Source organism: Brachyhypopomus gauderio, chromosome 3 (assembly GCF_052324685.1).
Source record: "Brachyhypopomus gauderio isolate BG-103 chromosome 3, BGAUD_0.2, whole genome shotgun sequence".
Lineage (NCBI taxonomy): Eukaryota > Metazoa > Chordata > Actinopteri > Gymnotiformes > Hypopomidae > Brachyhypopomus > Brachyhypopomus gauderio.
This window is the reverse complement of record NC_135213.1, coordinates 12,694,995-12,709,612: the sequence shown is the minus strand read 5'-3', so window position 1 is coordinate 12,709,612 and position 14,618 is coordinate 12,694,995. Positions and strand designations below refer to the sequence as shown.

General features: G+C 46.1%; 1 protein-coding gene across 6 annotated transcripts in view; it reads left to right on the top strand.

Moving 5' to 3' along the window:
• Window positions 1-2,458: 2,458 nt before the first annotated feature.
• The window catches only part of arhgap12b (Rho GTPase activating protein 12b), a 42,911-nt gene continuing 30,751 nt past the window's right edge, over window positions 2,459-14,618 (top strand). For 2 of the 6 annotated variants that reach the window (XM_076999601.1, XM_076999602.1), the window contains exons 1-2: window positions 2,462-2,805; window positions 10,214-10,961. In XM_076999601.1, coding sequence (XP_076855716.1) covers window positions 10,302-10,961 — 660 coding nt within the window. In that variant the 5' untranslated portion in view covers window positions 2,462-2,805; window positions 10,214-10,301. Of the gene's footprint in view, window positions 2,806-10,213; window positions 10,962-14,618 lie in introns of all 6 variants that reach the window. The other 4 variants (XM_076999598.1, XM_076999599.1, XM_076999600.1 and 1 more) reach the window with 4 other exon arrangements.

Below are 14,618 nucleotides of genomic sequence, written 5' to 3'. Positions count from 1 at the left end.
CAAACATCACCTGTTCTCACCTGTTCTGATATACAGATGGGGCTGTTTTTATAGACGAAGGTTGGAAGGCTACGGTTCTGAATATTGCTGCTCTCTTCTGTATTGCTGAGGCAGAGGTCAATAATCAGTCACTACCCACGTCATCTATTTGTCACTGTTGACCGCCTTATAGGCTATCACTGATTCAGTCTAATTGTAATTTAATGTAATGAAAAGAAATGCATTAGCATTTTAACTGATGAATTTAGGCATTATACCCCTCATGCATTTTGAATGCTGTTTCCCACTGAGGAAGCAGTGTTGGGGTATTTTATGTCCAGTTTTATCTCCGGTAGTAACCAGGCCCTCTGCATGTCTCAAATTGCATTCTTCATTGTATACATTCTCAGCAGTACAGAGAACTGTGGTTTATGGGATTCACTTCACTGAAAACACAGCTGTTCTCAGTTTTTTGATGTGCATGTAACAACTACAGAAATGTCCAGAATTAACTTTAAATAACCTTGTTTTGTTCCGTGTTAGATATTATGATGCATCACCCTAGTTACACAAATGGGCCATTTTCAAAAGCCGTCTTATTTTACACAGTGAACATTTGCAGTCGCTTTGTCAATAACTGTAGCCGCGTAAGCTACATGGTGACAGACGGGGCGTATCCACGGCTCATGGACACTGATCATGATGGCACAGAATGTTTGCAGGTGCAGAATCAGCGTGAAATCTGGCCGACAGTGTCGATGTGTACTAAATGACTAAATGCTTTTCATAAATCTGGCTCTCTGTTATAATTACGCCAGCTTCTGAGGGTTTATGAAGTCGGCGAGGGTTTGAATACATGAAGAGATATTTTGCTTGGCTCACACACCTGAAAAAACTAAGCGAATTTAAATGATACTGTCATGAGATTTGTTCCCATGGTGGATAGATCTGGTGGATGGATCTGGATATCTACATCTGACTATTCCCAATTCAGCATGACACTGCTACCTTCATCAGACTAAGGCCTAGTTTTGGGGTGGGGTCTGTGTAATAGTTGTTTGCCATGTTTTTTATTTTATTGTATTTGCAGGTGGGTTTATTTATTTCCGTTTTAATATAGATATGAGTTTTGTATTTCTTGCTGCAGTTTTCTACATTTTGCCCATTTACCTTCCACTGGCAGTGCGTTCTCTTTTGGATGAAGCTTTCACCCAAACCTTGTTGATTGTCCTGTGTAAATTTCATCACCTGTAGCAGGATGCTGGCTGAATCACTTTAATACAAATTACCTTATAAGTGCAATATGGATCAAGCATAATGCAGCTTAAACAGTAATAAATAAGGAAATGGTTAATTAAGGGTAAGTTGTCAGCGCAAACAAAAAAACTTGACCGGCCTCTTTTTAAATATATGTATTTGTCCAGTTTACTTATGTGTTTTAAAAAGCACTTTAATTCTACCATCTCAGTCGATAGCCTCACTTACTGTAATCTGAGTATGAGCATCTCAAAATTACTAGATGAGTTTTTCATTGCTGAATTTTGTAATTATTTTGAAGTTTCACCTGCAGAGACCTTTTGTTTATGAAAACGGTCAATGTTGTTTGTCCTGAATCAGAATTTTAGTTGTTTTGGTATAAATGACAATAATGGTACTTATAATAATGGTGAGGGAACTTGGTGTGTGTACAGTCAGCTCTCTAATGTGTGTGTAATCATAGACTGGACTGAATTGCTGTGTATATTTCTTCTGAATGCTTACTGTAGGCCAAGTTTTCACCCCTTGACATGAAATGCAAATAAAAATATCAAACAAAATTTTGTGCTTTTTAGTTTTGAGTGATATCCTTGTTGTTTTGAGTTCTCTACATGGAAAAAAAACCAAAACATTGTTTTAGTTATATCTAGTTAAACATTTGTGTTGTGTGTGTGTGTGTTTGTGTGTATAGCCCTATATATGTATTTGCACTAACAGTACTTAGAGCTAACATTTGCTTTTTGGATCAAAAGCAGGTTGCTCAGGAATGGCCATTGAAGGTTTATCAAATATTCTCATGGTACAAGACTCCAGTAAAGTCTTTCATCTAGCTGTGATTATAACTTACAATTGAGTCTAAAACGTATGAGACTATTGGGTAAAGCTACAGAATGGGTGTTAAACGACCCCAAATGTCACTCGGACGCATTACTGTCAGATAAGCGGACGGTGGCAGTATTGTGCAACAAATCCACATTCATCATTATTACATAACTGGTCACTTGTTCTACATTGTTAATCAGACCGCTAGTTTTGTACTACGCAAGAGGCTTAAAACATCCAAACGTAATTACATATTAAAGCTTATATATAACGGTATTTACATAAACTAAAAAAACATTTAAAATTACGCCGTAAACATTACGTAACTACTGACCACTGGGGAAAACAACTAGTTTCCATATCTAGAGGCCATGCGCGTGCGGGAACATCAATAGCTAAAAACCAGTATAACTCAGGCTGGTGCGTTCCCAGTAGCTCATTCCCAGTAGCTCAGCGCTGACATCCTTCTCCAGGCCGAGAGCACGTAACGTGCAGGAGGGCCTGTGATAGACGCAGCCGCCAGCAGCAGCACAGCCCATCTCAGCCGGAGCGCGAGGGGTGGAGGCGAGGCGGTGCAGCCCGACGCTGATGCGCGCGCGCCCACACATCGTGGTGTCTCGCGCGCGGGGAGTCGCGCGCACGACGTGTTAGTGGAAGTGTTCGGAACCGCCAAACGGCCACATCAAAGTTTTACCTCCAGCCCTGCGCAGCGAGCCGGCCCTACGACACCGAACCCCCGAGCGCAAGGTCAGTACGAACCGTTTGGGTCGAAGGGAGCGGTGTTTATTACATGAAGAGTTGCGTGGTTGGTGTTAATTGTTGCACGGTGGCGGTCTGCTACATTGCGGCGAACCACTCGAGCCGCGGTCCACTACAGACCTGCCTTAGTGCTGCGCCAAACTCACGCCGCTCTTCAGTGTTAGTAGATAATACATTAAAAACACTATACTACTCTCTTTTAACAGGGCTGTAAGATTTTGTATCCAAATATTTATGCACAACGCGAACTTGCAGAGAGGGACAGAATAGTTTGTGTGAAGCTGTGGATGCATATAATATGAAAGTGTTGAGTATTGTATTAATATAACATGGACCCATAGTGTGGTCAGAGAAGTCTACTGTATTAATATAACATGGACCCATATTCTGACTCCGTCAGTGTGGTCAGAGAAGTCCACTGTATTCATATAACATGGACCCATATTCTGACTCCGTCAGTGTGGTCAGAGAAGTCTACTGTATTAATATAACATGGACCCATATTCTGACTCCGTCAGTGTGGTCAGAGAAGTCTACTGTATTCATATAACATGGACCCATATTCTGACTCCGTCAGTGTGGTCAGAGAAGTCTACTGTATTCATATAACATGGACCCATATTCTGACTCCGTCAGTGTGGTCATAGAAGTCTACTGTATTCATATAACATGGACCCATATTCTGACTCCGTCAGTGTGGTCAGAGAAGTCTATTGGCAGCTGGTGTAGTCACTGTTTAAATGATCCTCTTGTACAGTATGTAAAACTCCTGCTTTTCTGTCATTGTTAATCCAGTGTTGGAGGTTTATGAAGGCTTATGAATGCAAGTGATGGAGCTGTTCAGATGATTTACACTTTGAGACTATTCCAAATAAGAGCCCAAGTAAACTTTTGGGTCGCACCCCCCCCCCCCGGAACACAGGCTTGTGGACGAACCATGTACACCCCCCCCCCTCCCCCCCCCCTTAATCCATCTCTCTGTGAAAAAGAGCACTGCGTCTTTGCGCCACCCGCTATTAGTCATTATGATTTATTCTGTAACATTACCAACGCAAATGACATGTAACGGTAATGGAAGTCACATGATGCCCATTTCGGTTGCACGCCTGCGTGTTTTCTTCATCCATATTCGCTGCTGCTGTTTTGAATGAACCGCTGGAACAAAGACACGCATTAGAGCCGGCGGTGGGCTGCTTGCTCCCAGGTCAGCCAAATCATGTTGTGTGTGGACTGTTGTGTCCAGACGAGTCAATATGATCCACAATTCACTTAGGGCTGCAAAGTATACGCACAGTAGATTACGCTCTGGAAAACAATCCTGTTTATTTTAAGAAACGCAGGCTGGTCATCCACCAGGCTTGTTTGTGCCGGATGGAAACAGGGTAAGCAGCATCAACTACTTCATTTAATTTAAAACGCACAACCTGAGTTATAAGCCTGTGACGGGCAGAAGGTTTTTGGATCTAAAATCCTTCTCAAAAGGTGAAAAACCTCCTCAAAGCACATTATGCATAACTTGCTTACATCTGGAAGGGCATTATATGAAATCTCCATCACTGTACTGATTTCACTCTGCATTGGTGATGCTTCATCTTGGTTCACTGGAATGTTTGGGAATCTTTGTAATGGTCCAGTGGAGTAGATTTGTGAAAATCGTTACACTTACTGGTCAGTGCAGTACGATGTGAGTACTGTGATCTGAGACCCTCCATAAGCTACTGTGGTGATATTTAACATCAAATGACATTGAACATCCAGATTTAGCATTAGACTATATCAATCTGACATAGATTACGACAGTGTTTGACAGCATGGTCTTGTCCTATCTTCTCCAGGCAGTATGGCTGTGATAGTATTTTATTGTTGGGTCCTGAACCGATCCATACGCCATGCATGACGTACTGTGTGGTAGGTCACTGTGCCCATTGTAGGAAGACTATCACTTTGAAAACGATCTGAACTAAAAACACTTGACAATGTGATGTTTAGGGAAACGATACCAAAGTCTCATGCCAGCTTTCAGGATCATGCTGATGCTCATTTTACTACATCCATATATGTGTGACAGTCACCAAGTACTCCACAATATCCTCTCTCTGAGGTTTGCTAGCAGATGATCATGGGAGAATCATACTTTAGTCTCTGTATTGTCACGTAACATATACGTGAGCTGGCCTCTCTGAACTCAATCCCTTTGCATTTCTGGCTCTGTAAAGCTGCTTTAAAGTGAGTATATTTCTGCAGGGTCTTAAGTCATCTTGGTGGCCCACACACAAATAAGTGGTGTGCGGCAGTTTTCTATTTGCTGTGGTTGGAGGGCCCAGTGTAAATCCCAGAATGGGAGACATATGGCTGCGTGATTCTCAGATTTACCTTCTTCCATCATTTGACTGAATTAGGCTGTTTATTTAAATAGAGACCTGACTCCGTGTCAGACAGTTTGGTGATGGAAGCGGTCTATCATCAGTAGCTGATCTTGGGTCTGGGGGCGAGGGGTGGTATGTAGAGGAATTGTCTCCTGGTGTCATCTATTGAGGTGACAGACGGTTGATGAGTTGTGACACTTAGGTGGGAAAGCACGTCATGGGTATTCACTGAAGTGTAACTCTGCAGAATTTGCTTTATGTAGCGAAGCCATTGAATCTAAATGATGTTTATTATCATGTCTCGTCACCAAAATGGTTCAGATTGAAAAGTACCTGTCCATGGTCTCTGCCAACCTGACTCTGATAACTTCTCACAGAAATCTTCAGTGTGTTTTCTTAATATTGGCTACCTTAACATCTCCCATAAGCTGCTGCTTGACTCCCTGTTCCCTGTGTGCAGGAATCTCACACTGTGCTTGATTTGCACTTGAATTGTGACATTGTCACCAGGGAGATGTGCGTGGTCTGGGTGGAGGGGGGTGGGGTGCCTGGGTGGGCGAGTGAGTGAGTGACGGATGAAGACAGCACTGCAGAGAGCCTAAATGCTGTCCTTCAAATCTACATTCTAAAACTATTAGAATGTCAGACTCAGCCTAGATAGGAATATGTCAAGCTCGAGTCTTGCTCTGATACCAGAACTCTTGTGAAACTCTGAGATTTTTTGAGGCTTTCATATTATACTATGGATATACCATTTGCCTTCTCATTAGCTGGTTGTTTTGTCTACATCTATTTAAAAAAATGCATGACTGTCTCCGGTGGATCAGAAAGGACAGCCAGTTGTCCCACAGACGTTGTCCAGGAGGCTGCACAGAGATGAGCAGTGACCATGTTGGAATCCCGTGTCACCAGATTTAGAGCTATCAGCATCCCGTGAATATGATACTGTAATCCTTCCAGACGTTGACAACTCCAACTGGGTGATCCGATGATCCATTTCACTAGGACAGGAAACGAAGTCCTCGTCTGCTTTCGTCTGTCGTCCATCATCGTGGTGATGAGCTGCACCCCCATGCTACACACCTTCTGTGTTTGCACACATTTGGGGTTTCACACATCTGCACACTTTAACCAGGGCTGAAGTTAGCTTGCTGCCCAGAAGACTCCCCACGTGCTCCGGGTGTTGATGTTTGGATGGAGGAGGATACTTTACTGAGGTTGTCCCGAATGGAGGACGATACTTTACTGAGGTTGTCCTAGAGCTGGGCGATATGGCCCCCCAAAAAAATCTTTGATTAATTTTTTTTAAATCCGATTTTCGATTTTAATAGATTTATTTTTCTCTACTAAAAACTACAGATGATAAATGAATGGTTAAAAAAGTAATATCCAGTAACTTTTAGAAGGCTTTCTCCAACATAGTTTAAGCACTGACACAATGCACCCTCAAACTTAAAATAAATAAACACACCCTCAAAAAATAAATAGATATAAATAATTTGGTGCCCTTTTTAAGAATAGGGCTGCCCTCACTTTAGCCTAAATTCCAGCACTTTTCAAACCTGGAACACAAAGCAACATTAATTTTCGTCAGGTAAATGTTCCTTCCCCTGTTTTTGAGGGGTGTTTCTTTATACTACCACATACCGTTTCGGACCCCTTCGCTGTTTGCGCAGGTTCGCGCGAGGTGTGCGGAGCCGCACGCTATGGTCACTCGCGAAAGTATAATCCATTGAAGCGGGTTCGGTAACCGAGGCAGAAACTGCTTAATCCAAAATATCACGTGGAGGGAAACTATTCACAACACAACTGAACAATAGCACTCTCCGCTCTCTCCCTCTATCGGTTTCAAACACACCTTACAGTGAGGAATACGTCTGACGCCGCAAAACCGAACCAACTTCAGATCACGGAGCTAGTTGCTCCTTTCTTGGGCACAAGCTCCGCCGTCATGTTTGTGTGTGTGTGTGTGTTGAGGGTAAATGGGTGGGAGGTGCTAAACTCACTGAACTACGGGAGCCCACAGTGCAGCGTCGGTGGTGAAAATTAAAACTCAGAAAATCAATTTTCATAAAAACACATCGTCCTTAACTGTAAATTCGAATGAATAGATAATATCGATTAATCGCCCAGCTCTAGGTTGTCCCGAATGGAGGAGGATACTTTACGGAGGTTGTCCCGAATGGAGGAGGATACTTTACGGAGGTTGTCCCGAATGGAGGAGGATACTTTACGGAGGTTGTCCCGAATGGAGGACGATACTTTACGGAGGTTGTACCGAATGGAGGACGATACTTTACGGAGGTTGTCCCAAATGGAGGAGGATACTTTACTGAGGTTGTCCCGAGTGGAGGACGATACTTTACGGAGGTTGTCCCGAGTGGAGGACGATACTTTACGGAGGTTGTCCCGAGTGGAGGACGATACTTTACGGAGGTTGTCCCGAGTGGAGGACGATACTTTACGGAGGTTGTCCCGAATGGAGGACGATACTTTACTGAGGTTGTCCCGAGTGGAGGACGATACTTTACTGAGGTTGTCCCGAGTGGAGGACGATACTTTACTGATATTTCACTGAATGCAGTTTAGTGGTTTACAGCAGTCTGTGTAGTTTTGTGGGAAGTGCAATATAAGTAGCAGCTGCTGTTCCTGGGAGCAGTTAAAGTGGAGCGGTTAAAGACTGACCAGTTCTGAGTGTGTGTGTGTGTGTGGTGGGGGGGGGGGGGTGCAACTGGATGTCTCACCAGTTTGTTCCATTGCACTTCTAATAGTTGTATTATCCTTTGTGTAGCCATAGCTGTGTGTGTGTGTGTGTGTGTGTGTGTGTGTGTGTGTGTGTGTGTGTGTGTGTGTGGGAGGGAGGGAGCTAAACAGACAGACTAAACAGATGCGATCCAGAGCACAGACAGTTCTATAATACAGTGTTATCACCAAGACCAGCAGCAGTGGCGTGATGATGTGACACTGAATCGATGCTGGGCTAGTGTTTTCTTGTTAAAGGGATTTGCATTTGATGCCATGCTGTGTATTGGGGTCGCAAACCGTGTTCACACATCAGTACAAGTGGTCCAGATCTCATTAGCATTATTACTTTGCATATGGGATCTGAGGGTATTGTTTGTCTGTTTGTTCTAAGCAGTTTGATTTTCAAATAATTTTTACATTAAGTCTGCATGTCTGTTCTAGCCCAACCTCAGATAATTGCTTGGATTTTATTGATCTTCTTTTTTAACCTCACACCACAAAGGAAATCTCCTCCCTTCCCCCGTCTCTGCACGACAGCGTGTGCACACGGTCTCTACCACACATGCTCCACGCAACCAAGGCCTGGGCCAGCATTCATCTCACCGTTTCACTGAGGAACTTGATGACGATGACGCGTCTGCTCAGTGACCTCAGATACGGGTTCACTCCCAAACACAGGAACCCTAATCAAGCACAAGTCTGAAGTGTGCATTAGTTGCTGATGTGTTAACATGTTATGGGTATGATTGAGAACCAGGTAGACATTTAAGGGTTGGACACTTGGTTCTGCTGGCCACTCGCGGTCCTAGTCCCTGACCCCTGACCCCTGACCCCTGACCCCTGACCCCTGAAGGCATCGTTCCTCCTATTTTGCACGGCCCCCAATCAACAGGTGACTGACTTGTTTAATCTGCCTTCTTTATAGTTTTGGATTAAAAGCACAACCCTGGCTCACAGTGAGGCTCTCTCGCACACGCACGTGTGTCTCCTTTCAGTATTTAGTTACGTCCACACTCGGCCCGCTTCTTTTAGCTCCACACACACACTGTCTCCATATCTAAGTTTAGTGCTGCAGTGCTTCATGTCAAGCACACGTCCCGCATCCTGCTTCAGGACACGTGGCATCGCTCGTGTGCTGGCACACACGCGCACACACACACACACACACACACACTTGTTGCTATTTTCATTCACTTGTCAGCAGCCAATCCACAGGGAGCAGGACACAGAGAGTGTGAACAGTGGTTGGAAGGCACTCCAGAGGGAGCCACACCTGACCCCCTCACGCCTTTGTGGACAAGGTAGGATTGGTCTGGAGTCCAGAAGGCTCCTGTTGTCCCTGTGGGAGGGGGTGTGGGGTCCCGTCCCTGTGGGGTCCCGTCCCTGTGGGAGGGCGTGGGGTCCTGTCCCTGTGGGAGGGTGTGGGGTCCCGTCCCTGCGGGGTCCCGTCCCTGTGGGAGGGTGTGGGGTCCCGTCCCTGTGGGAGGGCGTGGGGTCCCGTCCCTGAGAGAGCCTCCCTGCTTCTGCTGCTCCAGTCAGTCATCTGCACATCCCGTGTATATTTAATGCTCAGATCACCAAGGTCTGTGTGGTTCTGGTTACCAGTGCTGATATTCTGATTACAGGGCAGTGCAGTAAAGTGATTTAAACTGTTACCATTGTTTACATGTAATGTAGGTTAGATCAGTTATTGAACTCAGGGGAGGGAATGTGAGGTGGAGAGATGGACCACAATGATTTGAGTTATGCTTTGGAAAATGTCACTTCTCTCTCTCTCTCTCTCTCTCTCTCTCTCTCTCTCTCTCTCTCTCTCTATGTCTCTCTCTCTCTGTCTCTCTCTGTGTCTCTCTCTGTGTCTGTCTCTAAGTGTGTCTGTGTATCTTAGTCCTGTCATTGTAATTGGATCGCTGAGTTACTGATAGGCTTGTTGCCATGGTGTCCTCATGCATGATTGTGTTACCATGCTGATAACCTCAGTATTTGTGGGTACAGGTACACTGCCTGTTCTCATTTGAGACGTGTCTGCCTGTGTGTACGTACGTATGTCTGCATGTGTGTGTGTGTATGTCTGTACATGTCTGTATGTGTGTGTATGTGTACATGTCTGTGTGTGTGTGTGTGTGTGTGTGTGTACGTATGTCTGCAGACATCATAGAACATATTACAGAAGTGGATGATTTCCACTGTGATTATTTACAGTGACCCAAACGTGTGCTCATATCCAGCGGTGTACAGTCTGTGTTTGAGAGGTGCAGCTAAACACGGCGGTTCTGTTCCTCCCACAGAGTCTCCAGCACACGCCGCCCCGGGGATGCGGGTCCTAGCGTCCGCCGTGTTGTGAGTCCCCACGCAGCAGCCCGCGCGCTGCCCGTCATGTGTGAGGAGGCGGGCGGTGAGGCGGCGGTGCCGGGCCCGGTCCATGTGGAGGTGGAGTACGACTACGAGTACAAGGCCAAAGACCGACTCGTGTCCATCCGCCAGGGCGAGTGCTACACGCTGCTGAGGAAGACCAACGACGACTGGTGGCAGGTGCGCGGGGAGGCGGGCGGCAAGGCCTTCTACGTGCCCGCCCAGTACGTGCGGGAGGTGAAGCGGGCGCTCCTGCCGCCCCCCAGGCCCCGCGCCAAGCCCCCCGCCCTGCTGCACATCGGCCAGTGTCCCGCCGTCGGCGAGGGCGGCCATCGGCGCGCCCCGCCGGACATGCTGAGCTTCGGACGCCCGCCCCCCAGCACCACGCCCTCTCCCTCGCCGGGCCAGCCGACCCGGGACTGCAACCAGAACCCGGGCATGAAGGACGTGCTCGCCGAGCTCTCGCTCCTCAACAACAACCATCACAATCATCACCATGGCAACTCGCTGCTGGCACGCGCCCGGCCCGAGTCGCCTCCCAAGGAGCCGGGTTGCCGGGGAAAGCCCCAGGGAGGGTTGCCGTTGGATACAGACGCATCCTCTCCCGGAGAAGGGTCGGAGAAATTGCGGAACGACTCCGAATCAGGAGACGAGCTGAGCAGCAGCTCAACGGAGCACACACAGGTGAGAGAGCCTCCCTCCCTCTCTCCCTCCCTCTCTCCCTCCCTCCGCCACGCTGCCTCACCCATTCAACTGGTAGCTGTGTCTCACTCTCACTCTCTCCTGCTGTCACTCACTCCCGCTCCTGCTCTCCCCCACTCTTACACTCTCTCTCTCTCTCTCTCTCTCTCTCTCTCTCTCTCTCACTGTTTCATACTTGCTGTCTGTCTCTCACACGCTGTCTCCCTCACCACTGCTGCCTTTATTCCTGTGGTGTACTTCACACACTTATCACACTGTTTCCTCTTTTCCGTTTGGCCTGGTACTGATTCATAAGTGACTGCACTCACACTGCTGTCTCACACACACATGGAGGATATACAGGTTTGTGGCATTTCATTACACACTATTTCTAAGAGGGCTTAAAAGAGACCCCCACACACGACCCCACTGTACACTTGAGGCACACACAGACTGGTCAGGGGTATCATGGTCTTATTATCCATTGGAATCCAGAGCATCAAGCTGAAAGCTGATTGGTTGTTAAGGGAAAGCAGGGGGCACCCACACCTGCTCTAGTCCTTCTGTATGCTAATTCTGCCTGACCTAATGGATTATGCTAAAAATGGAACCTGTGGGAGAAACACGCTAAGACATGTGCTTAATTGTATTAAGTGTTGAGGCTTTGTCATTTATTCCATGAAAGAGACATGCAGTGTTTAGACCACTCTCTCTCTCTTTCTCTCTCTCTCTCTCTCTCTCTCTCTCTCTCTCTCTCTCTCTCTCTCTCTTTTTCTCTCTCTCTCTCTGTTTGTTTCAGTCTCTGCCTCTTTGTAGGGATTTGTGGACAAAACAAAGGGGATTGTGGGAGACTAGAAAGTGGGTCATATTAGGCTGTTGTCCCCTTCATCCCCCACCCCCCACCGTGTGTGTGTGTGTGTGTGTGTGTGTGAGAGAGAGAGAGAGAGAGAGTGAGGGGGACGCTAGAGAGCCCTGGGATCTGCCGATACCAGATTAACGTAATTGAAAAGGACAGTAAGCGTGTCTTCTTCCAGTCCAGTGACTTCAGCGTGTATACGAGGACTGAAGATCGTTGAGCAGTACACAGTGTTTCAGATGGAGGTGCTGGTATAGGTTTTGTAAGCAGAGTGCATGAATGACCACGTGTGTTGGGCTTCACACAGGAGACGGATCTGTGCTGGTGAGCCACTGTACTCGGCCTCAACACAGACACTCTGTAGGGACAGGACGGTGTGTTCTCCTGCCAGGGATGTGTCACTGCAACACTGTGCCCGTCACACACGCTTCTAGACACACGTCAATAACGTTCTCCCTCAAAACCTTCGTCCTGCCAGGTTTGAAATGGCTCATGCAGTTCTGTCTCTCTCCGTGCACTCGTTCACTCACTCACACAGACCCATGTCTCTCTCTCTCTCTCTCTCTCTCTCTCTCTCTCTCTCTCACACTCTCTCTCGTTTGCACCCCCCTCCACCCCAGTGATGCTTCTTATGGGATTGGCTTGTAAAGCTCCTCACCTCTCCCTAGGTGGTGGTGGTGGTGATGATGATGATGATGATGATGATGGACGTGGGGCTTTGGATTATGCTCAGCCTTCAGCTCCAGCTTTGCACATGTACCAGTCACACTCCTAATTCTATCAAACTGCACGCTATATGCAGCTCTGTGAGCTTTCTCCCGCTCCTCAGACGTATGCGTCAGGCAAGCATGTGGCACACAGGAGCCCAGCTACAGACCCCCGAAGGTTCCACACGGACTTTGTATTCTTCCATGTTTGTCTTTGATTGTTTACTCTCATTGCAAGTGTGCGTGTGAGTTTGTGTGTGTGTGTGATTTAACTGGTAGCAACATACATTTATTGTTGTATTTATTTATTTACCACTACTTTAATGATTTAATGAATGTGGACCTCATCACTGCAGGTTCCCCCGTCTCACACCCAGCAGAACCGCCTTAACTGCTGATTGTGGAATTCTGGAGGCAAAACAAAATGGCTGCTTTTCATTTTGGGCCACTCGGAGTTCTTCTCTTTTCTTATGCAGAGTGTAAAAGAGGCCCCTGCTTTTACTCCTGAGCATTCCTTTCATTCCACACACACACACACACACACACACACACACACACACACACACACACACACACACACACACACACACACACTCTGGACCAGTCAATAAAGGTTTGCTCAGTTTGGATGAGAGGAAAGCACGCATTGTCCTAATCTAATATTGACTCCTTTACTGAAGAGATCTCCCTACTTCTCACTCTCTTGTTCTCCCACCCCTTACACAAGCTTTATCTCTCCCCTGTCTGTCTCTCCCTCTTTCTCTCCTGTGTGTGTGTGTGTATGTATCTCTGGTTTCACATCTGTTTTCCAAGTTTTTTTTTCTTCCTAACTGTAGTAAACATAGACATGACGTACAGAGACACACACATGCATTGTGACCATTTGAGTAGGGATGCACCGAAATGAAAATTCTTAGCCGAAACCGAAAACCGAAAATGAGGAAACCAAGGCCGAAAGCCGAAAACCGAAACACCGAAATACATTATGCCAATTATTAGTAACATTGGATTTATGGCTAACCTCACTAAAATCAAGGCATTGCTATTCAAAGAATAAATCAACTACAAAATTTGATTTGTAAATATTTATTTAGCACTGACATTACAGTAATGCATATTATAAAATAAAATTAGTGGTGGGCCGTTAACGGCGATACCGCTGACAACGGCCGACCACTAATTAAATTAAACTCGCTTGCAGACCGTTTTTATCTGAGAGGACAAATATATGTATTTTATACGAGTTAAATTTAATTATAACTGACTGGCCTGAAAGATAAATATAAATTCTCTCATAAAAACGTGACGTGAGTTGCAACAACATTAAACAGCTCAGGTAAACACACTTCTGAGAAATGTCGTCTGCTCTGCAAAACATAACGGGGCTCAATGTGCTCTATTAGCCTACGAAATCCCTACGACAGAGAACGGCTGATCGTCTAAGGCAACGAGTTCCATAATTTTTGGTGTAATGTCCTTTGCCTCGGCGCCATCACTGGAAAACTTTTTTGCTAGCTTTATCCAAATAAACACGTGCAGGTGGTGATTTTTGCTTGCGTCATCACAGCACATTGTTTCGGCCGTGTTGTTTTGGTGATGAAAGTATTTCAGCCGAAAACCGAAAATGCAAATTTAAGCCATTTCGGCCGAAAATTTTCGGTGGCCGAATTTTCGGTGCATCCCTACATTTGAGCCATGCGTGTTCACAGAGGCCAGAGTTTTCACACCCTTATGTGTATCTTAACACTTATTTCTTGCTGTTTCACATAGTGTGTGTGTGTTCGCATGTGTGTGTGTGTTCGCATGTGTGTGTGTGTGTTCGCATGTGTGTGTGTGTTTGCATGTGTGTGTGTGTCTGCGTGTGCAAGATCAGGCTTGACACCTGGTGATGGCTATATTTTAGCTAATGATCCATTCAGCCCTTCAGATGCACATGGAATGATTACATCAGGTGTGTTACAGTATATATTGATTGTGTGTGCCTGTGTTTGTGTGTGCCTGTGTTTGTGTGTGCCTGTGTTTGTGTGTGTGTGTGTGTGTGTGTGTGTGTGTGTGTGTGTGTGTGTGTGTGTGTGTGTGTGTGCCTGTGTTTGTGTT